At 46.7% G+C, this 27,208-nt stretch overlaps 7 protein-coding genes and 1 pseudogene across 8 annotated transcripts in view; 4 read left to right on the top strand and 4 right to left on the bottom strand.

Moving 5' to 3' along the window:
• Nucleotides 1-35: 35 nt before the first annotated feature.
• On the bottom strand, nucleotides 36-511 carry LOC109252589 (histone H2A type 1-B). The gene has a single exon (XM_019425174.2). The coding sequence runs from the start codon at nucleotides 491-493 to the stop codon at nucleotides 101-103; it is 393 nt and encodes a 130-aa protein (XP_019280719.1). The 5' UTR covers nucleotides 494-511; the 3' UTR covers nucleotides 36-100.
• A 291-nt stretch (nucleotides 512-802) lies between these two features.
• LOC109252602 (histone H2B type 1-C/E/F/G/I) overlaps nucleotides 803-27,208 on the top strand; it is a 110,233-nt gene continuing 83,827 nt past the window's right edge. The window contains exon 1 of one of the 2 annotated variants that reach the window (XR_002074086.2): nucleotides 803-1,220. Coding sequence is in view for 1 of the 2 variants with exons in the window: in XM_019425187.2 (XP_019280732.1) it covers nucleotides 831-1,211 (381 nt within the window). In the remaining variant the exon portion in view is untranslated. The remainder of the gene's footprint in view (nucleotides 1,221-27,208) is intronic. The other variant, XM_019425187.2, reaches the window with a different exon arrangement.
• Nucleotides 3,126-5,376, bottom strand: LOC109252581 (histone H2B type 1-K-like; annotated as a pseudogene).
• On the top strand, nucleotides 5,656-10,466 carry LOC109252578 (histone H2A type 1-E-like). The gene is made up of 2 exons (XM_019425162.2): nucleotides 5,656-6,060; nucleotides 9,813-10,466. The coding sequence occupies exons 1-2, from the start codon at nucleotides 5,672-5,674 to the stop codon at nucleotides 9,949-9,951; spliced, it is 528 nt and encodes a 175-aa protein (XP_019280707.1). The 5' UTR covers nucleotides 5,656-5,671; the 3' UTR covers nucleotides 9,952-10,466.
• On the top strand, nucleotides 6,186-8,052 carry LOC109252658 (histone H3.1-like). The gene is made up of 2 exons (XM_053904697.1): nucleotides 6,186-6,197; nucleotides 7,481-8,052. The coding sequence occupies exons 1-2, from the start codon at nucleotides 6,186-6,188 to the stop codon at nucleotides 7,931-7,933; spliced, it is 465 nt and encodes a 154-aa protein (XP_053760672.1). The 3' UTR covers nucleotides 7,934-8,052.
• Nucleotides 7,994-8,731, bottom strand: LOC109252569 (histone H1.4-like). Its single transcript, XM_019425154.2, has one exon. The coding sequence runs from the start codon at nucleotides 8,726-8,728 to the stop codon at nucleotides 7,994-7,996; it is 735 nt and encodes a 244-aa protein (XP_019280699.2). The 5' UTR covers nucleotides 8,729-8,731.
• LOC109252618 (histone H4) lies at nucleotides 10,766-14,801 on the top strand. The gene has a single exon (XM_019425204.2). The coding sequence runs from the start codon at nucleotides 14,425-14,427 to the stop codon at nucleotides 14,734-14,736; it is 312 nt and encodes a 103-aa protein (XP_019280749.1). The 5' UTR covers nucleotides 10,766-14,424; the 3' UTR covers nucleotides 14,737-14,801.
• On the bottom strand, nucleotides 20,427-21,124 carry LOC109252609 (histone H2B type 1-C/E/F/G/I). Its single transcript, XM_019425195.2, has one exon. The coding sequence runs from the start codon at nucleotides 20,851-20,853 to the stop codon at nucleotides 20,473-20,475; it is 381 nt and encodes a 126-aa protein (XP_019280740.1). The 5' UTR covers nucleotides 20,854-21,124; the 3' UTR covers nucleotides 20,427-20,472.

A 27,208-nucleotide genomic window follows, 5' to 3' on the forward strand; every position in this document is an offset into this window, starting at 1 on the left:
GAGTTCTGTAGTATTTCAGCACTTCCCAGAAAAGATGGGTGGCTCTTAAAAGAGCCTTTGATTTTCGGGATTGGGAGAGCAGGCAGATTCCGTAAACGTTTCACTTGCCCTTGGCCTTGTGGTGGCTCTCGGTCTTCTTGGGCAGCAGCACGGCCTGGATGTTGGGCAGGACGCCGCCCTGCGCGATGGTGACGCGGCCCAGCAGCTTGTTGAGCTCCTCGTCGTTGCGGATGGCCAGCTGCAGGTGGCGCGGGATGATGCGCGTCTTCTTGTTGTCGCGGGCCGCGTTGCCCGCCAGCTCCAGGATCTCGGCCGTCAGGTACTCCAGCACGGCCGCCAGGTACACCGGCGCGCCGGCCCCGACCCGCTCCGAGTAGTTGCCTTTGCGGAGCAGGCGGTGCACGCGCCCCACCGGGAACTGCAGGCCGGCCCGCGACGAGCGCGTCTTGGCCTTGGCGCGAGCCTTGCCGCCCTGCTTTCCGCGTCCAGACATAGCGAGTGGTATCCGCGAAAGAAAGTCCGCAGGAAAAGCAAAAGAGAAATGTCCTGGAAGCAGCAAAAAGATGCCAGTTATACTGGTGGATGGAAGTGTAAAACGCGAGCTGGGATTGGTTAAAAAGATCACCGTTCGCTATCCAACCAATAAGAAGGAAGATATGACACAACCAAGTTTACATATTCACGTCACCAAAGACATTATCAAATCAGATCGGGGTATTTCTGCATACCTTATTTGCATAGATGCCCTATAAAAGAGGAGACTCTGCTTAAAGACAGACATTTTAGGATTTGTTTTTTTTAATCCGTCTACTGAGTTGTTAGTAGTTGAGATGCCAGAGCCCGCGAAGTCCGCTCCCGCCCCGAAGAAGGGCTCGAAGAAGGCGGTGACCAAGGCGCAGAAGAAGGACGGCAAGAAGCGCAAGCGCAGCCGCAAGGAGAGCTACTCGGTGTACGTGTACAAGGTGCTGAAGCAGGTGCACCCCGACACCGGCATCTCGTCCAAGGCCATGGGCATCATGAACTCGTTCGTGAACGACATCTTCGAGCGCATCGCGGGCGAGGCGTCGCGCCTGGCGCATTACAACAAGCGCTCGACCATCACGTCCCGGGAGATCCAGACGGCCGTGCGCCTGCTGCTGCCCGGGGAGCTGGCCAAGCACGCCGTGTCCGAGGGCACCAAGGCCGTCACCAAGTACACCAGCTCCAAGTAGACTCGCCAAGTAAGCGTCCTGTTACCCAACCCCAAAGGCTCTTTTCAGAGCCACTTCAATTCTCATCTAAAGAGTTGTCACGTTAAGGATTTCTCTAATAGCACATAGTCCCAGTTTTGTCACTGCGTTTTCTTAGACACTCTTTAAAGTACAAACATGACTTGTTCCTCTGTGCTTGGTAAAGCATGTCCTTTACTCAAGAATTTCTCTACACTTTTCCTACCTTACATGATATGGCGCCTGGAAATTTACATATATGTAATTTGCAGTTGGGTCTTAAAGGTTTTGGAGACAGCGAGGGAGATGTGAAAAGAAAGTTCCCTTTTCCTCAAACCCTAGCAGTTTCCTTACTCTGGCAACAGCAATGCCACCACCCCGTCCACCCTCTCTGGCTTCTACACTCCCAGAATCATTTCCACACTTGTGTCCCACCCACCCACCCCCTTCTTCCCTCCCCCCCCTCCCCCATTTGTTCTCACGCTGAATTCCACCTTGCCTGTTCTCCAACCTTACAATTTTTGACAACTTGTTTCCTGTGTGCCTTAAGCCCTCTATGTGGCTACTGTTTCCTTCACTTGTCTCTGGGAATACCTTAGTTTCAGCTTTTGAGTATTCCGCGACGTGTGTAACTTTTAAGTTCTGTTTGTAAAAATCCAGAAAATTGAAAACTTTTCCTGAATGATGCATGGCCCTCAGCCTCCATTGATTTAAAGGGCCATTACTCCTTTACATTGGAAAGCATTTGGGTAGTGCACTTCCTCTCTCCATTGGCACTTTGGTAATCATACAAGATACCCTTCTTGCTTTCAAGGGATTGCTGGTCTCAGGTTTATCAGCATCATTTCTTCCAGGCAGGGAAAGTATTCATTCCAGGATACAGAAGTGAATTGAATTTGAGGTCAGCTGACAGTCGTAGGGATGTGGGATTTCTTTTCCTAGGCCAACCAAGGCTTTCTCTTTTGGCTGACTCGTACACTTAAGGAAAGCTGAACAAAGAAGGCACCAAGGAAGGAGATGAGATATGGAGCCTAGTGCTGGAGAGAGGAGATAATCTATGTTAAGGTCCTTAATAAAAGTGGTGAGAAATGTATTCGATGCGAAGTGTCTGAATTCTCTCTAGACATCTTTGAGTCAGAAGACATTGGTTGGCATGTTCTGCCATGTAAATGAACTTTGGTTCTCACACCCACTGTGTCTTACTTTATAAAATGAGCACGTCACTACATAATAAATGACTAAAACAAACCATTCGACGGACACTTTTGTAAAAATGAATGCAATTACGATAAAAACTCGCCTTGGAGAGGGCTTTACAATTCATAAGGCTTTCATGGACGTTACGAATTAAAATTTTCCATCACTCCTCTACATGCAACATATGCGAACTTTTTGAAGAAGAATTATAATCAGACGTAATAAAACCATAGCGAGTGGAGGAAGTGTTACTCAAAGAAGAAGAGTTACTGCTGATAAATCTAGACCTTTTGAACACGAGCAAAGAAGGAACGGGAAGTTGCCGCCGTTAAAATTAGAGACATTTCAAAACTATGGGAGTCTGCAATATTTAGGGAGAATTTCCGTGCATCTACACATTTAAATTTAAATATTTATCTACTCTAATTTTAGAGAATGTCATTGAATCCAGAATCAATAATTCTTTTTTTTTTTTTTTAATTTTTTTTTTCAACGTTTTTTATTTAGTTTTTGGGACAGAGAGAGACAGAGCATGAACGGGAGGAGGGGCAGAGAGAGAGGGAGACACAGAATCGGAAACAGGCTCCAGGCTCTGAGCCATCAGCCCAGAGCCTGACGCGGGGCTCGAACTCACGGACCGCGAGATCGTGACCTGGCTGAAGTCGGACGCTTAACCGACTGCGCCATCCAGGCGCCCCCAGAATCAATAATTCTTAAGCTGCGTGGATGTGTTAATTTCCTACTGGTGGTCTGACAAATTATCACAAACGTTGTGGCTTCAACCCGTAGAAATTTATAATTTCCTAATTCTGTAAATCAGCATTTGGGTGTGGCTCTCACTCAACGAAAGTCAAGGTGTCAGGAATTCTGCGTTCCTTTCTGGGGTCTCTCAGAGCAAATCTGTTTCCTTGCTTTTTATAGCTCCTGCACGTTATCTTCTTTCTTTGGCTTTCCATTCCTTTTCTCTGTGTTCAAAGCCAGAAGTCTCCGGCCACATCAGCCCCTGCTATCTCTCTGGTTCTGTATTTAGGTTGCCTCTTCCAATTCTAAGCACCCATGGGATTTCATTGGGTCACTTGGATAATCCAGGATGAATTCCCTTTTTAAAATTCAGGTGATTAGCAATCTTGATGCTATCTGCAAATTTAACCGCCCTCTGTGTTGGACCCTAACCTATTCACAGATCCGTAGAGATTAGAAATTAAATACAATTGGGATGGCATTTTTCTGCCTAGCACAGTAGGTCATAGTGTTTTCAGAATTTGATAGAAGGCTATATATTTGCTGCTCTGTGAGGGGGAACAACGCATAGGCACACCGTCGTACATATTCTCAGGGCGCTCCTGTACCCCAGGAAAGTCATATATACTTTGTTTAGATATTTCTTTCCTTCTGGGACTACTACCTAAAGCAATCATTGACTATGGTAATATAAACTGCCCAATCTGGCAGTTTTAGTTTTCTTTCTTTTACTTTTCTCTCCTTGTTGCTTTTGTTAATTGTTTGAAGGCTTACATATTCTTTGTGTATGTTGTATTGTGTGTGTGCATCTGTGTTCTGTGGGAAGTAGAAAGTCTGTTACTCATGAAAGAAATTAAGCAAGAATACAGAATAGCTTTACTTTTTTCCGACCTGGGTTAAACCCCTAAAAATATTTTGTACGTACATTCTTCGCATTTAAGTCATGTAGGATGCCATTCATGGATCCATGGCAGTTTATAACTTTAAGTAGTTTCCTAATAACAGGCAGAAAAGTGCATATTTTCATTACCATTTTATATATCTGCATGGACCTGGGCAGCGGTGTAACTGCAATGACCTGTGAATTTTTTTTTTTTTAATTTAAAAAGAGTTTTTGTTGGTCAAGATAGAAAAAACCTGACATAAAGTCCACCCTGGACGAAAATAACAATTTTAAGGGAGAGACACCAAAATATCAGTATAAAGGCTGTTTCTTTCCTGGACGGCCGGCATCATTACTGTGGCATTTTGCCAACGATCACCTTTCATTTAACAAGCCTTCGGAGAATTCGCAGTACAATGAAGTGACCCCGTCTTGGAGTCAGTGATGTTCATTTTTCAGTTTTCGTGCATAGGCCCGTTCCCACTATTTACAAGTTATACTGCCTTAAGCAAATGAATCTCCTAGAAGGGTACGATGATGAACGTGGAAAGCAACCAGTTTCTTTTTACCACAACATAGCACTAACAAAGCAGTCCTACCAAATCTAAGCCCTCTTTGCTTTTCACAGAAATTATGTGTAAAGGACACCGCATCACAGCAGCTTAAGTGAAACTTACTTGTCACCACTTTGGCCAGGCTTTTAGTCAAAATGGGCGGTGGAGACAAGACACCGTCGACTACGTTGGACATTTTTCTCTCTCTACCAGTGACAATGTATGTGTGCTTTAAGGTGTTGGTGCCACACAAGGCAAGCCGGATATTTTCAGCAAAATAAAACAAAACCTCTTGAGCAGTCACATAAACTATTAAAACCATTACAACTCTCGCTGAAAAACTGGCTGGCTCTTAAGAGAGACTTTGGGGTTCAATACGAAGACATTTTGTCAGGATTACTTGGCGCTGGTGCACTTGGTGACGGCCTTGGTGCCCTCGGACACGGCGTGCTTGGCCAGCTCCCCGGGCAGCAGCAGGCGCACGGCCGTCTGGATCTCCCGGGACGTGATGGTCGAGCGCTTGTTGTAATGCGCCAGGCGCGACGCCTCGCCCGCGATGCGCTCGAAGATGTCGTTCACGAACGAGTTCATGATGCCCATGGCCTTGGACGAGATGCCGGTGTCGGGGTGCACCTGCTTCAGCACCTTGTACACGTACACCGAGTAGCTCTCCTTGCGGCTGCGCCTGCGCTTCTTGCCGTCCCTCTTCTGCGCCTTGGTCACCGCCTTCTCGGAGCCCCTTCTTCGGGGCCGGGGCGGACTTCGCTGGGTGTGGCATGATGATGAAAAACTCTGCTTCTGAGATAAGAAATATGTGCCCTGGTTCTAGCATTCATAATATTCGTAGGGCGCCTGTGCGAGTTAGACTTTGATTGGATAAATTGTCCTAAAGTGTAAGGCAGTTGCGTGAAAATTGCGTGGGGTTAGTCGTCCTTTGTAATTGGTTGCAAACTTCTGGATAGTTTTAGCCAATCAAAACGCGTCATTTACAATTCGGCTTGCAAGTATAATTGCTTCTCATTTGCTGAGAGGACTTGAGCCCCCATTTCACTTTTCCTTACCAAGCTAACTGGTTGGAGAGTATTAAAATGTCTGGACGCGGAAAGCAGGGCGGCAAGGCTCGCGCCAAGGCCAAGACGCGCTCGTCGCGGGCCGGGCTGCAGTTCCCGGTGGGGCGCGTGCACCGCCTGCTCCGCAAGGGCAACTACGCCGAGCGGGTCGGGGCCGGCGCGCCGGTGTACCTGGCGGCCGTGCTGGAGTACCTGACGGCCGAGATCCTGGAGCTGGCGGGCAACGCGGCCCGCGACAACAAGAAGACGCGCATCATCCCGCGCCACCTGCAGCTGGCCATCCGCAACGACGAGGAGCTCAACAAGCTGCTGGGCCGCGTCACCATCGCGCAGGGCGGCGTCCTGCCCAACATCCAGGCCGTGCTGCTGCCCAAGAAGACCGAGAGCCACCACAAGGCCAAGGGCAAGTAAGCTGGAAAAATAGCACCTTAGGTCATTGAGGGGACAGTTTTAACCAAAGGCTCTTTTCAGAGCCACCCCCGTATTCATGAAAAGGGCTTACATTTTCCTTCTTAATTGTAGCTAATTGGAAATGCCCTTCAGGGTAGTTCGTCAATCCAGGAATAGGGGTACGTGCTCCCAACTCCTCACAAAGGTGAACAAGCCATTCACTGTAGTGTTACCATAAACATAGTTCCCATTAGTAAACTAAGACGGATGTAGAGATGTGTCACAAGGGTTAACCAGATCAGTGCTGCAGTCCCCAGCGTTGTAAACCATCAGGTAATAGGAAGGTTGATGTTTCCTCTTTGTTGGAAATGGAGATCTAAATCTAGTTAGTGACCTACAGGATAATAGAACTGGACCTTTAATATATGCTATTGAAAGCAGGTTGCCTTTTAATTGACAGAATCCCCTGCAATTCACATTTTATAAACAAACCAGATCCAGCGTTAATGAGCTTGTGGCCTAATCAGTTGCCAATCGGAATACAATACATGCCCTAGAACCCGTTGTCCTTCAATCAGTACTAAGAACACACAGTAATCTTGTACCACTTACAACTCTGGGTGTCTTTCAACACCATTTTACACAAACTTCGGTTTGTGTAAAGGAAGTACATGTTAATATTATAACCTTACAACATTAAATATGAAATCAAATCAGGCTTAATGGCCGGTGCATTCAGGACTTGTATAAATACATACCTAAAAATCTGAGTTTGAATAGAGACATCAAGAAATAGACATGTAATTTGTCTTCCTAAAGTGGAATTAAGATAAAATACTACCTTGCCACGGCACCTGGTGGCTCGGTGGGTTAAGCGTCTGACTCTGGACTCAGGTCATGATCTCACAGTTTCCGAGTTGGAGCCAGGCGTGGGGTTCTCGGCCACCTGTGCAGAGCCTGCTTGGGATTCTCTCTCTGCCCCCCACCTCTCTCTTAAACAAGCAAACTTAAAAGAAAAACCTACTTGGCCAGTAACATCTATAGGGTGTCTTTTCAAAACGATCGAAAGCAAGCCGGTTTCAGAGGTCATATCTGAAATTGTTATTCAGCCAACAATAGATAGCTTTGGAATAATTTGTATTCGATTCTGCTTTCAAAAGCCAAAGAACTTTGTGAAGAAACAGGCGAGGTAGATAAGTGCTATATCATTGTAAATAAGGTAGAGGCCGGAAAGTGTTGAAAACACCAGCAGTGGTAGATCGGAAGACGGTGTTATTTTCATTTTTTTATGGAAGATGTTAATTTTGGGTCTAAATGTTCTAGAGGTCGTGTGAATCAGGGAGTGAAGGTCAATGCCAATGTCTTCACTTGGAGCCATAGGAAACAAATACCTGTCCAAACAGGGGGAGTCTCGTTGTATACAGTAGCCGAGGATAGTATGGTTGCATTTTCCCCGCAGCTAACTGCTGTGGGAAGTTTCAGACGGCTCGCACGAAGCAGACGGCGCGCAAGTCGACGGGCGGCAAGGCCCCGCGCAAGCAGCTGGCCACCAAGGCGGCCCGCAAGAGCGCGCCGGCCACCGGCGGCGTCAAGAAGCCGCACCGCTACCGGCCCGGCACGGTGGCCCTGCGCGAGATCCGCCGCTACCAGAAGTCCACCGAGCTGCTGATCCGCAAGCTGCCGTTCCAGCGGCTGGTGCGCGAGATCGCGCAGGACTTCAAGACCGACCTGCGCTTCCAGAGCTCGGCCGTGATGGCGCTGCAGGAGGCGTGCGAGGCCTACCTGGTGGGGCTCTTCGAGGACACCAACCTGTGCGCCATCCACGCCAAGCGCGTCACCATCATGCCCAAGGACATCCACCTGCCGTGCCGCTCCGGGGAGTGGGCCTAAATTCCTTCAGCCAGTGAAAACTTTAATGCCCAAGGCTCTTTTCAGAGCCAATGACCTTTTCTATGAGATAGTGCTTTGTTCTTGTTCTCGTAAATTGTGAAAGATCCTGGAGAAACCAAGTGTTACAAGTCCTTGCATAAGCTTAATTGTGTGGCTGTGAAAAGAGCCTTTAGGTATTCTCAGCTCAATTTGCGTTCCTGCCGGCCCCTTCTTGGGCTTGGCCGCCTTGGGCTTCGGAGCCTTGACCTTGGCGGGGCTCTTGACAGCTTTCACCTTCTTCGGGCTCTTGGCCACTTTCTTGGCCGCCGCCGCCGCGGGCTTCTTCGCCTTCTTCGGGGTCTTCTTGGCGCTCTTCTTGGGGGTGCCGGCCCCCGCGGCCTTCTTGGCTTTCTTGGCCGCCCCGGCAGCCTTCTTGGGCTTGGCCGCGCCCGCCTTCTTGGCTTTGGGCTTGGCCTCCCCGGACGCCGCCTTCTTGTTGAGCTTGAACGAGCCCGAGGCGCCGGTGCCCTTGGTCTGCACCAGGGTGCCCTTGCTCACCAGGCTCTTGAGGCCCAGCTTGATGCGGCTGTTGTTCTTCTCCACGTCGTAGCCGGCGGCCGCCAGCGCCTTCTTGAGCGCGGCCAGGGACACGCCGCTGCGCTCCTTGGAGGCGGCCACGGCCTTGGTGATGAGCTCGGACACCGGCGGCCCGGACGCCTTGCGCTTGGCGGTGCCTGCGGACTTGCGGGCCTTCTTCATGGGCGTCTTCTCGGCGGGGGCCGGCGCGGCGGGCGTGGCGGGCGCGGCCTCGGACATTCTGGGCTCGGCTGGCGGAAGGTACAGAAAACAATAATAATAAAGTCTCGGAGTTGAGCTGCCTGGTCCTGGAGTGTGTGTGTGTATATATACAAGCACGGCGCGGCGCGCTGATTGGTTCCCAGCTCAGCCTTGCCACTTGACCGCAACCTAGTCTCAGCTCTGTCCCGGAATTGTGTTTGTTACCCTTGAGGAAAGCAAAAAAAAGAAAATTTCCTGTGGAGGGATCACAGCGACTCTATTGTATAGCGACGCGGGACAGCTCGTGCTTTGAGATCTGCCTGTTTTCTTCTTCCAGGTTTTACCACGTCAGTCTCAGCCTTTTCCAAAAGCCCCTGACAGTCTGAGAGATTCACAGGTCAGGGAGACAACTTCACGATTTTCGTTTAAAATAGAAGTCCTCCCGTCTGTGCTGTCAATAGCTTGCTCTCTCCTAACAGTCTGTACATTCTTGGCTTCTCGAACGTCCAACAACTGCTTAGTTCTCACTGAGATTGACCCGGAAAATCTGGTTCATATGAAGGGAACTAGCACAGGCTGTTTCCCCATTTCTCTGCAAGAGTGATAGTAAAGGATGGTTGTAATAAGAGCTTGTACTGACAAGGACAGTCACTACTTTGTCCAAAAAGCCTTCATCATTGCTTTTAGTGACAATTTGGAGGGTTAGTTACTTTGGGGGTTTCAAGCATTCCAGATTTGTTGAGGTAAATGGGAAATGTAGCAATGTGTGGTCCTGACCTGGTTGTCTGGCCTATGTTTCCCATAGATGTTGACAGAGGATATCTAGGAGGGCTATGAAAGAGGCTCCTTTATGGTTTAAAAAATGTCTTATTTACACTGACTTTATTGGGGGGGATCGGTAATTAAAATATTAATAAGCTTTTTGGTACAGAAATCTGCCATGCTTGGGGAAGATAAACTTGGGCAACCTAATAAAGTAACAGAATCGAAGAATATACACGTGTTCTTTTTCTCGCCATGGTTTGTTGGAGCCTCAGTTTTTCTCGCCTTTTCTGGGCTATCTCGTTCTTTCCAGGCTACTTTGTAGCTAGTTGTGCTCATTACTTTCTGCTGGAATCCAAAGGTCTAGAGGGAGCTTCGGTCTGAGACTTGGCTTTCGATGGATTTGCCAACGAAGCTATACCCATCCTGTGGCCTGGAACCTTCTCAGATGGCCAGTGAAGAAAATTCCCAGGGAGGCTCAGCTGTCAAACCATCTTTGAAGTATTAATAAAGAACCTTAGTAAATTGACTCTCGACCCTAGTATCAGACTTCTTCCCCTCTACCAGAATATCCACCCCAACAGCAGGACAGGGAGAAGGAACCACAGGGACTTGTGGCCCGAATACTCAGCATCAGGAGGAGGGGTGGAGTAAAGACTGTGTTAACTGCTCGGAAAGAAACGATGGAAAGGCTGATGTGGTTTATTAAAGACCATCGCTAGTTCAACCAGCGTTCCACGGATGAATCCAGAGTAGAAAGATCTAGGTGTAGATGTCATTATTGACTGTATCCTAGACCTCCTGAGGATACCAGCACAGAGAATAATTATGACATCGAGTCTATGTAAACATAAACCTTATATGGTGTTTTTCTTAGCTGGTAATTTTAGAATCAGTATGCAGCAGCTTGGGAGAGCTGCTCTATCATAGACAAACTAGTATTTTGATAATCTGTGATATTAGCTCTGTGTTGTCTTTTCTACCTTGGTGCCAATATTTTGTGAGGAATCCTGTAGTTTGCATTTGAGTGACTTCAAAATATTTTAGTTCCACTTTTTGATATGACCCAAGGAAGTCCTAGTAGGTTTTGAGTATTGCCCGGGTGTTTGAGAAGCCCGAAGTCACGAAGATCCGTGAACCTAACATGGGGCTCCTGGGTGGCTCAGTTGGGTGAAGCGTCCGACTATCGCTCGGTAGAGTAGGGCTCTGTGCTGGCAGCTGGGAGGCTGGAGTCTGCTTCAGATTCTGTGTGTGTGTGCTTCTCTCTACCCTTCCCCCACTCATGCTCTCTCTCAACCATAAAAACATAAAAAAGCAAAACAAACCCGTAACATCGAATTGGAAGCCAAGTAACTTGCACAGGAGGAATATAGAGAGACTATTGGGTGGTTTGGCTAGAGAGAATAATTATAGTCATGGCAGAGTGCATAGGCTAGATTTTCTCGGTTTCAAAAATTAGAGTTGTAATAAAAGTTTTTTGTGGTAGTTCAATTTTCAGTAGCAAATGTGTATGTAGAGGAACTTATTAAAATTGAGGCTTTTTTGGAAAAAAAAGAATATACACATGCAACTCTCACACACACACTCACACACACACATGCATTCTTACACTTCCACGCACAGTTCACTTGAGACAAGGGCAATTTTTATAAAAGCGTGTTTTATATTCACTAGTACATTTCTTAGTTATGAAGGAGATAGGTTTGTATTAATGTTGAATAGGAAATATGTTTATGGTAGAAAGGCATTTAATTTTTATTTTCATCACTCTTCAAATTCTTTCTCTTGAACACGTTTATTTTGAAGCATGTACCCGTCTTGTGTTTTGCTAGGATGTTGAAAGTAAGAAATGCTGGGAACACACAGAGCAAAGCTCAAAAGGTGAGGGTTTCACACTCCTTTTCGATCCCTTCAAAATCCAGAAATGACTGATTACTTTCTGTAGCACATTCAACTGAAATGTGAAAAAAGTAAGAAATGTTACTAAAGACTAAATATTAACACAACTCAGATGGGTGAGATGAGATGGGAAATCAGCTCAACATAAATCATTTTTACTTTGTGTATTTACTTATGTATTCCTAATCCTCTTAAGAGGTTTTGATTCTTATGGTTGAATTTGAAACTCACTTGAGGAATATTCATAGATAGCAAGGAGGAGTATGAATTACAGAGAAGCCATGTCGTAAGAAGGCTGTGACGGTGGTCAGTCTAGACAAGAGCCAGAATTACAACCAGGATCCGGGAAATAATGGAGGTGCCTTACCAACAAAGGAAGGGCTGTCTCTTGGCCACCTAAATGTAGGGAGTCTCCAAGGTACTGCCCCATTCACCTTCATGGGTTCATGAATTACCTTTCTATGGGTAACTTCGAAGTTTCTCCCTCAGGTCTGTCCTCTTGCCTAAATGTCAAACTTGTATTTCTGGGTGCCTGCTGGTTATTTGCCTTTGTACCCCCCTATACGAGATACACTCTGTCTATACTCTCTACATAACCTATTTCATCTACGTAGTTTCCAATCAAAAGATAACCTTCCACCTGTCATCTCTGTAAATTCTATTTATAAAACCCCCATTCTTTATTAAGTGAGCCACACCTGATTTGTTTGGGGACTTTCAGTCCGTTGAAGGTCCAAGCAACTTTGAAATAAATAGATGGCTCCAATGTTTACCAGTAGGCTCAGAGTGGGCCAACTACATTTCTCCTCAGAGAGTTTTGATCCTTACATCAATTGATACAAAAGGATGCATGTTTCAGCAACCATATCCTACCGGATATGATAAAGGAATATGAAACTTATGCGTTTTGGGCCCCTTCACATGTTGGAGAAGTCAAAGAATAGTGTCAACAAAATGACCCTTCTGTAGCAATATAGAGGAGGGAGAGGAACACATAATACTGAGTAAGTATTAACAGATTTCCTTTCATATAACTCAGCACAGTGGTGACTACAATTAGGAGAAAAAAATATCACATGTCTCATATAGCAAAGCAAAATGAAACTATGACTCCTCTTATCTCTGGATAGTCAGGGGTGACAACATCCTGTGTTTCTTGTGACAGACCGGGAAGCTAATTCCAGAGGCACATTTTTACACACCTAGAGATGACTTGGATAATAATATATTATATACAGACTATATCTCCCCAACCTAGGAAATATCTCTGCACTGAAAAAACAGGAGACGGGGCTTAATCCATAGAAAAATTTCTCTATGTTCCTAAGGGAAACGTGAAAACACAGACGCACTATTTTCTCCAAGATAAGCTCTGTAAAGAAAAGAGGGTGAGGAAATAACTTCTTTGTTGTGGATGGGTGGAGAAATCATTGCCATGTACCTTTACACAACGTCTGACTACTGTTACTAACCTATGGTTTTCTTTCCAATGCTCACGGCATTTCCCAGTGCTCCTGTCTGCATATTTTCCAAACCCAGAGTCCTTCAAGGCTCTGAAGAGCCCAAAGAAGGCTCAGTGATCATTTCGTGTCATGGACTTCTTTGGATATCCCATGAAGCTTATATATGTACGATGAATTCTTAAATGATGTACAGAGAATTTATAAAGGAAAAGAATTATATTAAAATTCCAGAATCAAACTTATCAAACCCCAAAATTGTTGAAGTGTTCACATATGTGTTTCTTTACTAACACATTAAAAGTCCCAAGGTTGCCCTCGTGACCAACAATTACCACAGTGTAGAAGGGGTGATATGCTTAAAAGATATTGGCAATACTGACGGCTGCACCTGCCAGTGAGAAGAATACATGGCGGGTCCTGCCCGTCACACTGTTTGCTGCCTGTGTGCCTCAGTGGAGACAATGCCAGGGTTCAGTTGGTCAATAGCGCAAATAAAGACGGAACTGTTGTTCTCTGCCAGTTCCTAGAAGTCCTGAAGCCTGCCATTGTAATCGAAGCTAAGAGCCCCGCTCTGGAATTTGTCCCCGTGCACCAGGAAGTCAGAAAACAAGCTTCGATGAAGCAGGTGCTCCTCACAGAGCCTGGAGGAGAGGACACATCTACACAAAGTCAACGGGAACTTCTCAAAAGGATTAATGGCAGGTCAAATGTGTAAGTGTTTATTATTTGAAGGAGTTGTCAAAAGAACGTTGTAGCAAACCAGGATGCGCTCTTCGTTTAGGAGCTGCACCCACTTTAGAGGGGTGACTACTGAGAAGAGGAGCGGAGAGCATTCACAACATATAATAATGTCGAATGAGTGCCTGCGTGCAGCCTCCAACACTTTCCATGCAGAATCTCCTCAAAGCTTCACTGCTCTAGAACTTGGACTTTCTTACCTACTCGCAAAGAACAAGCCGAGCAGACACCGCCCAGGTCATAGGGAGAGCGTGGCAGCAGGTTGCCTCCAGAGCTTGGCTCCGCGTGTGCGACTGGGGGAGGACTGGGCTGGGATGCAGGGACAGTGCCAGCCAGAAGCTGTCCCTAAGGGACCAGACAGTCCGATCATAAACTGGAGACTCCCGGCAGGCAGCACAGGGTTCTCGACACTTGCCTCCAGCGAGGCTCGGTGAGGGACGCAGACATCCATCGATCGAGAAGACCAGAAGACACTTGGCAATGAAGACACGCTCAGCGTCAAAGCTGACCTCAAGCGTCTCGGGGACGACGGCGAGTATTCGGTGGGCATTTCCGGGTTGGTCTGGGAGACGTGAGGGGCAAGCGTGAGGCTTCGGTGTGGAAGGTGTAGGAGGCGTCGCCCGGAGTGCCGGCTGCCAGGCTGCGCGGAGCCGGGAGGGTTCCCGGAAGCCCCTCCGGGCCAGACTCCGGCTCGGGGGCCCCGCCCGGTCGGCGCCGCTCGCAGCCAAGGAGACACGAGCGATGGGCGGGCCCTGAGTGTGGTTACCGCCCCTGCTCTCGGGGTTTTCAAACAGGTCCGGCACTTTGCTATAAAAGGGCTGCTTGGCGCCGAGGGGAGTGGTGCTTCCGTATCGTTGCAGTGGTGTTGTGACGATGTCTGGTCGCGGCAAAGGCGGGAAGGGCCTGGGCAAGGGGGGCGCGAAGCGCCACCGCAAGGTGCTGCGCGACAACATCCAGGGCATCACGAAGCCCGCCATCCGGCGGCTGGCCCGGCGCGGCGGCGTGAAGCGCATCTCCGGCCTCATCTACGAGGAGACCCGCGGGGTGCTCAAGGTGTTCCTGGAGAACGTGATCCGGGACGCCGTCACCTACACGGAGCACGCCAAGCGCAAGACGGTGACGGCCATGGACGTGGTGTACGCGCTCAAGCGCCAGGGCCGCACCCTCTACGGCTTCGGGGGCTAAGTGTCATGGTTCACGCTGCCGAAAGTATGCGATTTTCACCCAAAGGCCCTTTTCAGGGCCACCTATTTAGTCACAGGAAGAGTTGGCACGGTTTTTGGTTCTGCTGTTTAGTTAAACTTCTCAGGTTGTGAGGTTCAATCCATGAAAGGTGTGGAGAGATCGCCTGCGTGCTTTCTGTCGGCCGTTTTCCTCCAAGACCCGTTTTTTCTCGGTTTCAAAAGCATCTTCTTGGCAGTTGTCCATGTTCAGGTTTGTTCTACCAAGTCTGGGCTCATCTCAGTCTTCAGACACCATTCCCTGTTCTCCACTTAAGTCTCCGTTACAGATGAGCGTTCCAACGTCCCCGCCTCATAATCCTGTTTTTCAAACCCGGGTCTTCGTTATTGAAACCCCGCCTTCTCAGCCTGTCTGCTATTGAGAGGAACGCTGTCCTGCAGTGGGTTATCTGTATCCTGTTTTTAAGCTGCTGGAAACCTTGTACTAACCGCCAGCATTTCACTCCATCTTCTGATGTCCTGGTGTATTTGTTTTTTTTGAAGAGTCTTGGGGATCTTTGCAATGTCCTCTGGCCTTTATCCACTGAAGTCTGTTCAGCATAATAAAGGCGTAGCTGGACTACTAGCTTTCTAACCCCAGGCAACAGGTGCTGGCCTTTCTGGATACAGGTAAGCACGTGGGAGAGTCAGGAAGTCAGCGGAACTCCTTCCCAGGTGTGGGCTTTAAAACCTCCCCTCTTGCCTGCAGATAAGGTGTTGATCTTGTTTGTCCTCACAAGACCTCAGGCCTGGGGGACAGCAGAGCAGCTACTCGAGGGAGAGTCCTGGATTGATCGGCAGCAGCTGAGTTAATCATAACAGATCTGTCCTGTGACATGAATAATTGTCCTTAGGCTAATTTATGGAGTCTCGGTTACAGCCCTTCACTTTACAAACCAAACACGGATTTGTTTTCTCAGTTTATGAAGCAGTGTGGACAGTCCCTCTGTCCACCTGAGAGCGCTTTAAGGAAAGCTGATTCCAAACGGGTCTGTTTCCTGTGTTCCTATGTGTTGCGCCGCGTTCCATTCTGGACAGGGCGCAGAGTAAGAGCTCGTGTTAGAAATGCATGGACTGTCCAAATACCTTAGGCAGCTGTAATCTGAATATTTGAAAGTGCTGTCCTCCCTTAGCAGAGTGGATCTTTACAATAAGTGGATGAATAACTCCTTTGAGAATCTGTTAGAAAATATGCATGTGGGCACAGACATTTCATGGGAGTCACGTCCCCTCCGAGGCTCATCCGAGGAAACCCCAGGGCTCCCTGGATTCTTGTCAACAACCTGGAGTCTAGGACTTCAGGATCTGGGATCTAGAGATGCAGAACTGAAGAGAAGAAAGGGCAGACATAATACAGAGAGCGCATATTGCACGATAATATCCCACTTTATTCACTACGGGCCGTAGGCGTATCTATTCTCGAGAAGTGAGTTTGGAAATGCAAGCTAGCCCCATCTGAGAAATTATGATTTTCAGAGGCCTGAAGTCCAAACTGGCTAAATCACACACGATTTGGGAGTAAATAAAAACAATGAGGATGGATTTTCAGCCTGGTTCAGGAAGAAGTCCATGAATCTTCCTAGTTAAGGCCCTTTGAACTTCCATCGCCAGTCTTGAAAAATATATTAACAAGGCGTAAGAATGCAGTCGTCTACGTCCTTGAGCAATTCATATATTAAGTTTACAAGTTTCCATTATCCCTTAAGAAATAAAAAAAAGAAACTGGAGACCTGACTTGTGTTTTTGATATTATTTAAACAATATATATATATAAAAAAAAAAAAAAAAACCTCTCTTGAAAGAGACGTTCTCCTAGCACACCCTGAGCACTCGTGTCTATTTCTGTTCTTTCTGTTCTGTCCCTTTTCCTTGTTTCTAGAAAAGGCAATCTATTAGATGCAGCTAGGGAGATGCCAGCGTCAATCACATGATGGCCTAAGAGAGAGGAGCGAAACAAAGTAGGGACACGTGGGTCCCAGAGTCAAGGCAACAATCCTGAGTCCTGAAGCTGTCCCAAATTTCTGGGTTGCCTGTTATTCCCTGTAACTCGAATTCCCAGTGGGTTCCATTTACCGTATGCAAAGGTCTCCCATGTTGTCATTTCAGTAGACATCACACCAGGCTGGTCACACACGTCCTCCTTCCTGAAACACTATTTTCCTGACTTCTGTGACTCTAATCTCCTGGTTTTTGTCCTCACCATTTAGAATCTTTGGCCATCTTCTTTCCTTTCTTCTTTACCCATGGGAAAATTCCAATTCCGTTGCATGCCAACAATAACATTTCTATTTCCAAACTCTTGTCACAATTTCTATGTTCGGTCCCCACTTTGCTCTGGTTCCCAGATTCACATGTACAACTATTCACTTGCTACCTTTCGTGGAATGCTTTAGGGGATTTAAACATTGCCATGTCCCGGTCTCTGAAACCTCATCCTCTCCTAGAATTCTTGGTCATTATGCAAGAATTTCAGCAGCACTGCAAGCGGTGGATAAGCATACAGGCTGGGGGCACACATTCTGGTTCCAACCCCAGCCCCACACCTTGCTCATCCCCAGTGGATTCGAAGGAGATCATAGTTGTGTTTAGATAATCCGTGGAAGTTGAGAGCACGAAATGAGTTAACCTTTGTAAAGAAACTGTTACACGGTTTCTTAAACACATGGAAAGTGCTCAATAAATGTCAGCAACATGTTTCTTCACCTATGAAACCCAGATCTTTTTTCAATTCTGTCTTCTGCTTCTTTCTACCTTTAATCCCATAAATCCCATTTCCCATACAGCAGCCTGCGTGCTTTAAAATTCTAATAGATTCTCACGACACAATAAAAGTCTGGGTGCCTTCCTGGCAGTTAAGGTCCAACATGTTCAGGCCCCCCTTTAACCCTCAGTGTCTTCCCCGAACACCTCATATTTGTTTCCATCTCTCCCAGCACACAGAACTTGTATTTGTGAGCAGCGACTTCTCCCTGCCTTAGAGCTTTGTTGTAGCAACAGTCTCTTGGCCTGCGAGTCGAGTCGTACCCCCTGGTTCCTTGGTTCCCTCACCTGGTCAGTATCACGGCACCTGGTTTATTTCCCATAGTTTCATAGCAGTGAGAACTCCTAGTTGGAATGATCGAGTTGAGGAATCAGTGTGTTGATTCTCTCTCCTCTCCCGCTAGGATCTCAGCCCCACAGAGCCGTCCCTCGTCTGTCATGCCTACTGCTGTCGCTTAACGCCCCACACAGAGGAAATCGATCACCATTTGACAAAAGACGGAAAGAAATCCCTTCAACTGCTTTCTGATTTCTCTGTCCTCATCTAGCATAACCTCATCTTTACCACCGGAAACCTCCACGCAGGAAGGGGCTTTGGTCAGCTTGTTCTCCATGTATCAGATGTGCTCAGAGCAGAGCAGCTAGAAGCAGCATTTATATCTGTGGGAACTTGCTCGAAAGCCAAGTTCCCAGATACCCCTCAGAGCTAAGGAGACGACAGAAGCTCTGGGAGTGGGGCCAGCAATCTGTCCTCTAACAAGCCTCCAGGTGACTTTGAAGCACACTCAAGGTTAGCAGCGCTGCTGTGTATCTTGGGTGCATAATTCAGTGCTTGGCACTTGAATGCCAATGCGACAAATGGATGTTCCTTGTTTCTGCCTAGAAGGCGTCTGTATGAGGCAGTCAGTGCCACTTCCCCTCCTTCTAATCCGGCCTCGGGTTTGTTCAGGTCCCCCCTCCCTCCTTGCCTGTGCTCCAGGGAAGGGAACCTTTCTGGCTGGTCTCAGGGAGCAGGCCCTGATTCAACCACACTAGTCCTGAGGGTCCCAGCCAGTCAGTAATGAGGAATTTGGGGCTGAGAATAGGGCCAGTTCTTTGCAGCTGTGAGAGCCTTTAACAGGGCAGTTCAGAAGCTTCCTCAACAACTTTTTGAGCAAGCCGAAGGGAGAGTTGTTGATTACAAAACTGTGTGTGTTGGGGAGAAAAGTGGAATCAGGGACATTTCAGGAAGAGAACATTTGCAAAGGCCTGGAGGCTGGAGAGGTCAGGGGGCATTCCAAAAAGTGTGAAAAAGCAAGAAACAAAACAAAACAAAAAGCAAAGCAACAAAAAAATGGGAGGAAAAGCATCCACTGAGGTTTGGTTTGAGCGTTAGGTGAGTGGCTGTCTACGGACCTTGATGTCTGATAATCGTGCAGCCAGCACGGGGATCACTGAAAGGCACCGAGAGGGATAATACATGGTCACGTATGCTTTCTCACAAAACTACTCCCCTGGAATGAAAAGAAGACTCACTATGGACAGAGGAGTTTTAGTATTATCTCAAACTGAAATCAAGGTGATCACAAAAAGTTGCAAAGCAGTTGTACATTTGGCAATGTGAAAACAAATACTTGTTTGTTTGGTTTTTTTGGGGGGGGTGTTGCATACTTATTTTGCCTTTTTGAGAGAATAAAGGGAGACCAGGTAGACTGGCTAGGAAGGCTGGCTAGGAGTTTCTGGAGGACAGAGTTAGTGATTTTCGAGTGCATTTTCTGGAGGACAGAGTTAGGGATTCTTGGGTGTACTTGGCATTTCCATTTACAGGTAAGGTGCCGCGAACCCAAACTTTCTCATCTGACTTTCAGAAGGAAGCCTCTACGTCGCAGGGTCTGTAGAAATGAGGGAAGGAGACAAATTCTGCTTTTAATTTTTCAGGTTTAGGTTCTTTGGCGTCACGTGATCACAACCTCTAGCCTTCCAGACCCTGGTGTCCAGCATCAGGATGGTAAAACGCATGTCCTGAGTCCACGTTTCCTGCTCTCCACCCTCTGACTTCCCTGGGTCCCCGAGTTCTCAGGATCGCCCTTTTGCTCAACTGAGCTGGGGACCAGAGCTGATGACAGGACAGGTGGACAAATTCTGCCGAGTGACGGAAAAGGACGGACTCCGGGCAGCTGAGCCAGCTTTCGTATTCTGGGGGCTGCACTTGTGAGGCGACTGTAGCGCTTGAATATCCAGAATTGTTTTTGGAAGTCACTTGGGAGTCAGGGAGGGGAGTGGGAGAGGAATATATTGTCACGTTACACCGTAAAAGCCAAACGTAATGACAAGCACCTTTTTGAGAGCAGCTTAGGAGGTAAAGCAAGATCGAAGCCTTTTGCTAAAAACCGTTGTGTCCTCACCGGAGAGCGGCAGCCGGTGAACACGTTTTGAAGACCCAGGACACACGACTAAGCAGGATCCTGGAGTCCTGGGCAAACGGGTGGGGAAGGGCAGGGAGAGGATCAGATGCCCACAAAGAACGCGGGCCGCCGTCTCCGCGGCACCGGGAGAGGAAGTCCCGCCCTTACACGGCGGGCTTTTCAAATGTCATCGTGGCTGCTTACACCCATGGAGTGACACTTCCCATGTGGCGACCGGGGTCAGCTTCGAGAAGGGGCCAGCAGCCACCGCACCTGTGCAAGCCTTAGGAAAGGGGCCAGAACCTGCAAGGATCCGGGAAGTGAGCGCTAGCCGTTCTGCCCACGGGCGGTTATGCTGCTGGCGACGTCCGCACAGCCCTCGGCGATCCGAGCCAAAGGCAGAATCTCCCAAAGAACCGGTAGCGGGTTCTCCCGCGGGTGTCCCCAGTAAGCTAACAATGCCCAGAAAGACGCCAGCGCGTGTCAGCGCACAGCTCTGGTGGTGAAAATTTGTGGCTCTGAAAAGAGCCTTTGGGTTGGATCGTGCCTCCCAGCACTCACTTGGAGCTGGTGTACTTGGTGACGGCCTTGGTGCCCTCGGACACGGCGTGCTTGGCCAGCTCCCCGGGCAGCAGCAGGCGCACGGCCGTCTGGATCTCCCGGGACGTGATGGTCGAGCGCTTGTTGTAATGCGCCAGGCGCGACGCCTCGCCCGCGATGCGCTCGAAGATGTCGTTCACGAACGAGTTCATGATGCCCATGGCCTTGGACGAGATGCCGGTGTCGGGGTGCACCTGCTTCAGCACCTTGTACACGTACACCGAGTAGCTCTCCTTGCGGCTGCGCTTGCGCTTCTTGCCGTCCTTCTTCTGCGCCTTGGTCACCGCCTTCTTGGAGCCCTTCTTCGGGGCCGGGGCGGACTTCGCTGGTTCAGGCATTTCAAATTTGTCGTCTTCCGAAAGGAGAAAAAATGGGGTGGGCGCCAGGATCCTGCTTATTTGTAGGCAGCTTTATGCAAATATAGGATTCATTTTGAGACTTCTGATTGGTGGGTTCGTCGTGTGGCCTGATTGGTTCGAGCTCTATTCTCCTATTGGTCATTTCCGGAGAGAAATTTTCCCCTGTTCTTCCTGGCCGCTTTAGTCCCGTTAAACCATTTTATAACAAATTATGATTAGTGTGTAGCAATGTAGATTAATTTGTTGATTAATTTTGGATATTAGAAGGCATGTTCTTTTGTTTTGGAATGCCAGGGAAGCAATCTTGTGTAAGAAGTGCTGATTATTTTATAGTGTTTCGGGTTAGGCCTGGCCACCCCCCTCTAGTGTGTCTGTCTGGCATGTGGGTTATTTTTAGCTGAAGACGCTAGAGACTCTGCAGGCTCAAGAGAAACTTTTCTCCCTCTCTTAACCATACAGATAAATCTAAATTGGGAGCAGAGTCTTTCCCAAAATAAGTGTGATTAATAGAGATAAGATTTTTCTGAGTGATCCATCTGATGAGGGAGCATGAGGCAAGCCGAGGGCGGAGCACAAGGTAGCACAGACCCCCCCCTCCACAGGATAGGAGTGATATTCCTCAGGCTCTCCTGGCTACCTAATAACAAATGAACGGAAAGAAAACAAATGGTTAACTGATAGAGATCACAGTCTTGCAGGACATGAATTTTCATCAGTTTACAAATATCTTGGTAAATTACAAGGGCAATCTTATCAATAGTCTAATCTCCAGAAACCTTTAGATTCAGTTTCCTGGAGCCCCAACATCACCGTCCCCTCCATAGTGATGTGGGAACAAAGGCAAGAAAGAAAGGGCCGGTAGCGTCCCCTGGGTGGTTCAGTGGGTCAAGCCTCTGACTTCAGCTCATGTCATGATCTCGTGGGTTCATGAGTTCGAGCGCCGCGTTGGGCTCTGTGCTGACAGCTCAGAGCCTGGAGCCTGCTTCATGTTCTGTGTCTCTCTCCCTGCCCCTCCCCCAATCACACTCTGTCTGTCTCTCTCCTTCAAAAATAAGTAAAGATTTAAAAAAAATTTTTTAAAGGAGAGGGCAGGTAACATTAAATTTCCTTATAACCTGCAGCCCATTGACAAATATTTGAGGCAATTATAGAGTATAACGTTTCTCAGGAACCCCCTAGTGTCCTAATGTTAAGGTCTTACTAGTGGGAAAACAACCCTAGCTCGGCAATAGCAAGGCCCCTGGCATCTACTAGGAGTCCTGTTTAGCATATGCAAGTCTTTCTGGAGGCCTCCCTTTTGACTTCACTCCTCCTACTCCATAGTGTATAACCAGTCACTCACAATCCCAGTCCATGGGTCCTGTCTCTGTGCTTGAATAAAGTCACCTTTTTTTGCGCCAAAAACATCTCAAGAATCCTTTCTTGGTTGTCAGCTCTGAAGCCCCATCCCATGTGAATGAAAGTGCAAACATCTAATGACCAAACATCTGTTCTTATTGCCTTATGAAGTACGTTCCCTTCCTCTGTAATCTCAACCCCCTACCCCCTGCCCCCTAGTTGAGAATGATTTATTGACCTCATTTAGCCTATCTTTGGAATTTCCATGTATTTGTGGATTCCCTGTATGTATACTATAAATTTGGTTTTCTCCTGTAAATCTTTTCATGCCAACTTGTGTAGAAGGAGCTTTGAAGGGACAGACAGAAATTCATGCTCCCCAAAGGCTGGCATAGTCTGCAGGGTACTTTAACTCACTGGGCACTGTTTGTCCTGGATACTGCAGCAGCTTAGAGATCCTTGGGTCGTCTGACATGTAGCTGGAAGGTCACATTTCTTACCACGTCAGCCTCTTGGAGTCTCTGTCTGTGGAGTCTGATGGAGCAAGAGTGGTGAGCTTCCTTTTTCTCTCTTTTGACATTTAGATTAGCAGGAGAAAATATTTGTGGAACTAGTTCTTTTGGCTAAACGGCTCTTTGGTTGATTTGGACCGGTACCCTTTGGTAACCGATCCATTTCCTCCCAGAGATGGTCTTTGTTTTCGTTTGTCTGTGTCTTTTACGTTGCTTGTCACTCATTGCTAAGGGACTTCTTGGAAGCCCTCACCCCATTGGTGAGGATGGATTGAACACTTAGAAGCTGTTAGAGTGCTGGCCGGCTCAAGAAAACTCCCGCGGTAAGGTGAGTTGCTCTTGGAAACGGTTATATGGATAGTAGGTACACCAGCTCGAGAAAACTTCTGTGCAGGGGCGCCTGTGGGTTTCGGTCGGTTAAGCGTCCACCTCTTGATTTCAGCTCAGGTCATGATCTCACGGCTTGTGGGTTCGAGCCCCGCGTCTGGCTCTGTGCTGACAGGGCACAGCCTGCTTGAGATTCTCTCTCCCTCTCTCTCTCTGCCTTCTACCACTTTGAGTTCTCTCTCTCAAAAATAAGTAAATAAACATCAAAAAAAAAAAAAGAAAAAAAAAAGAAAAAAGGAAAAAGAAAACTCCTGTGCACGGAAGTACACTCTAAAACAACCCGCAGTCCCCAACCCCACAGCAAATACTTCCTAGGAATTAGTTTGGCTCCATGAGACCCAAGGCTTAGATCTGTTAATACTTTCCTTTTGTTTTGTTCTGTGTCTTAAGAGCTTGGCCTTTGAGCAACGAGAATATTCTCTTTGGTCTCGACCAATTGGAGGGTACATTTATCAGGTGCACGCCGATGGCCAGTTGAATAGACTGGGGATCCCAGATTCCCTGTCTGGCTGGCTGGCTGTGCCACCTCCCGGGTGTGTTTGTCACGAGAGTTCTGGCCCGTAGGAATCTTTGTCGTCTCAACCTTCCCCACTTGTTAGAGCTGGAAAGTTCCATTCCAGAAGCGCCTACCCGCTTATCACTGATTCGTGGGTCTGTGACTGGAGGTGTATCATGTTTTCATGGGAGATCAGAGACATCTTTTTCACTATATCGTCCTTACTGCCTGTGTGATGAACACCTTTGCTTTCTTAGACTAATTACGAACTAAACTTTTGGACCAGGAGTCTGCATCCTCTGTTCCCTCTTTGGACACCTGTTGTGTCTTGGAGTAAGCCATTAAAAGGCTTTTTGTTTCAAGTCATTATTAATAGATCCTACTCGTCAATGGCCATACAAGGGATCCTTTAGATTGGCTGTATTTGAAAAATATATTTAAAGAGCTCTCAGTTGTCTTATAACGGCTCACCTTGGTGACTCCTTTGATGAGGTAATAGAACGGAAATTAGACACAAGACAAAAGGAAATGTCCACAGCCACTGCAAATTCTCCTTCTTAAAATTTGGCCGCATCTGCCTGTTTTTAATTCCCCTTTCCCTACAGGATTTACAGAGATCACTGGCGTAATCTCTTGGTTCCGAGTATAGATGTTGCTCACGTAATTACTGAAAGCCTGGAAATGAGTTTAACAAAAGCAGCGGAGACTGGCCGTAGGGGTGCCCATGCTCTTACTTTCCAAGGCTCTGTAACGGGGCTCTGTCAAGCCTCAGCATTGCTACACCATGTCCTTGGCAGTGGTAGCCTAGATCCACTCTTCCCTACTCGCCCCTGCAGGGGGAAAAAAAAAAGAAAAGTGTCCCCTGGGCAACAGCAGAGCTTTTAAACTATAAAGCCCCTTTATGTCTGCTATCAAAAGATCCTACCAAATTTAGAGAGTAATTAGAAAGATTATTTGACTACGTTCACAACTTTGCCTTCTGAGGAAATAGATGATCACCGTGTCTCCTAGGCCTTCCTGCAAATGATTTGCAAAAGGCCAATACTCAGGGGCTAATAGAAGCCAAATTTAAATTGTGTGCCCAGAAAAACAAGGTTATTAAACGGCTACATATAGACTTTACAAAGGTGTAGATCTTTTGGTTCCCATTTTAGTTAAAATTCTCCCTGATATAAAGAAGCAAATTCAGTTAAGAAGATGGGCCATCCCTTGATATTCGGGCTATAATCCAGTCTTTGGGGGATTAGGGTCACGTGTCCTGATTTTACAAATCTCTACCAAACCACAACCACAACCACAACTCTAGAAACAAGTTAAAGCCCACCTGTCTTTATCAATTTTCAGATCTTGCATATTCCTTTGAAAATGTTTGTGGCTATTATTAAAAAAATCAGGATATTGAAAGAAAATTGTTCCGTATTTTTTAAAAGAGGGTAAATTCTAAATAGCAGTTACCCTGACACTCTAGAGAAAAATTTCTTTGCACTCTTTGTCCCTTGAAATTATAAATCTCATCATGTCTTTGAAATGTAAACACATCCCACACTCTCCTGAAACTGAATGGAAAAAAAAAGAAAGGAAAAAGGGAGGATAGGGAAGAGGCCTTTTTAAAATGCAAATTTATGACTTTTTTTGCCCAGACTATAGCAACTACCGTAACAGGCAGGTGGGCTCCAAATATACACCTTGAAGAAAACTCTGTCTCTGCCTTTCGATGTAAAATTTCTACCCCCATCTTCTCGGGGACCCAGGAGCCAATCTTTCTGACAGGCAAACTTTCGGGAAAAGTTTTTCAAAAAAATAAACAGATAGGTGGATATATAGATAATTGGGCCTATAATGTCCTCTCCACAAATATTAGGATATGTGTGTATATGTCCATGTATGTTTTAATGTGAGAGATTTTCTCTACTTCTGGATGGTATTTTTACAATGAATACGTACTATATTTATATACAGTTTATATATAACTAAATGTACAATATTTGGTTGGAAGCTGGCACACGCTTGTAAAGATTGGGCACTCTAACACTCAGAAAGGTAGAAAATAATCCAAATGATTTTCAAATTCACATAATCTGGGAAGATATTTGGTATTGAGGCTAATTGCAGTTTGTTGGCTTCATTAAAATAGACGTGCTTTTTGAGTTATCACCATGAAATATAAAATTTTTATCCTGTTTGTGTTTACTGAATCCAGTAAGTTCATGGTATTTCTGATGAGGGGGCGTGGGGCGAGCTGAGGGCAAAGTACAGGCTAACAGCACCCTTCCGTCCACCCCCACAGCATGCCCCCACACCCCTCCCCGCCAGGTGGGGCATGTGTGACATTCCTCAGACACTCCTGGCCACCCAAGAACAGGGGAAAGGAAAGAAAGCAAATGGTTGACTCGTGGAGATCACAGTCCTGCAGGACAGGAGTCTCCTTCAGTTTATGGAGAGCTCAGTAAACTGCAAGAAAAAGGCAATCTTATCCACAGCCTAATTCCCAGAAACCTATAGACTCCACTTCCTGGAGCCCTAATATCACCCTCATCAAGATGGAAGGGGGTTTAAGTGCTTGCCATGGTGATGGGAAACTAAGGCAAATGAAAAATTAAATTTCCTTAACTGTCTACCCCCCAGTGACAAGTCCTTGAAACCAGCAGAGTGACCTCCTTCTAGGAGCTCATCTGCCTTGATGGTGACACTTTGCTGGGGGGCAAAAAGGAGTCTTGGCTTAACATTATCTTGACCCCCCCAGGATCCTGTAAGTCTCCTTAAACACATAAAAATTCCTTTGCAAACCTCCTTTATCTTTAACCCCCAAGTATATGTTGGCAATTATACTCCAAGCTTATGGCCCCTGATATACTTCTGAAGGGTCTCACGGTTGAGGTTTTATTTAATGGTAAATAAATGGTGTTTTCCTCACAACACCAGCCCCTCAAGGTCCTGGAAACCTTGCTTCCAAAATACCCTAGAGACTTACTCTATCCCTGACCCCCTCCCAACCTGAGGATATATAATGAGCTACCCGCCACGACCCCATACAGCTCTTCCTGCCCATGCTGTCCCCATGCTTTAATAAAATCACTTTTTTGCACCAAAGACATCTTCAAGAATTCTTTCTTGGCCGTTGGCTCTGGACCACCGCATCATCACCCCAAACCCCCATCATTTCTGTTGCAAAATTTGTTAGGAAGAAAAAAACCTTAGAATACCTACTTCATGAAGTTTTTGCGGGGTAGTCTATGCATAATTGTTAGAACACATAATTTATGTAGATGTAAATAAAGTAAAAAGCCTTATAGGTAAACTAAATAACTTCCAAAATCTTTGGAAAGCTAACCTTTTAAAGTTTTGTAAGTTAAATAATGGGTAAAAGTTAAGTTTGTTGATGATCTAGCTCTGTTCCGAATAAAACAAAATAATGAGATATTAAGTACTGAGCATGTTTATCTACTTTTGCCTTATCACAGAGAAACTAAAGATAAATTTAGGTTTGCTAGTAAACATTTTATGCTTTACTGAAAGATTATATTAGGAAAAAATCCATGTTTCTAAAAATAATATCACATATTCATAAATTGGCCAATATGAAGAGTTGTGGTGTAACAGT

Source organism: Panthera pardus, unplaced genomic scaffold, assembly GCF_024362965.1.
Source record: "Panthera pardus isolate Hobbes unplaced genomic scaffold, ASM2436296v1 HiC_scaffold_17, whole genome shotgun sequence".
Lineage (NCBI taxonomy): Eukaryota > Metazoa > Chordata > Mammalia > Carnivora > Felidae > Panthera > Panthera pardus.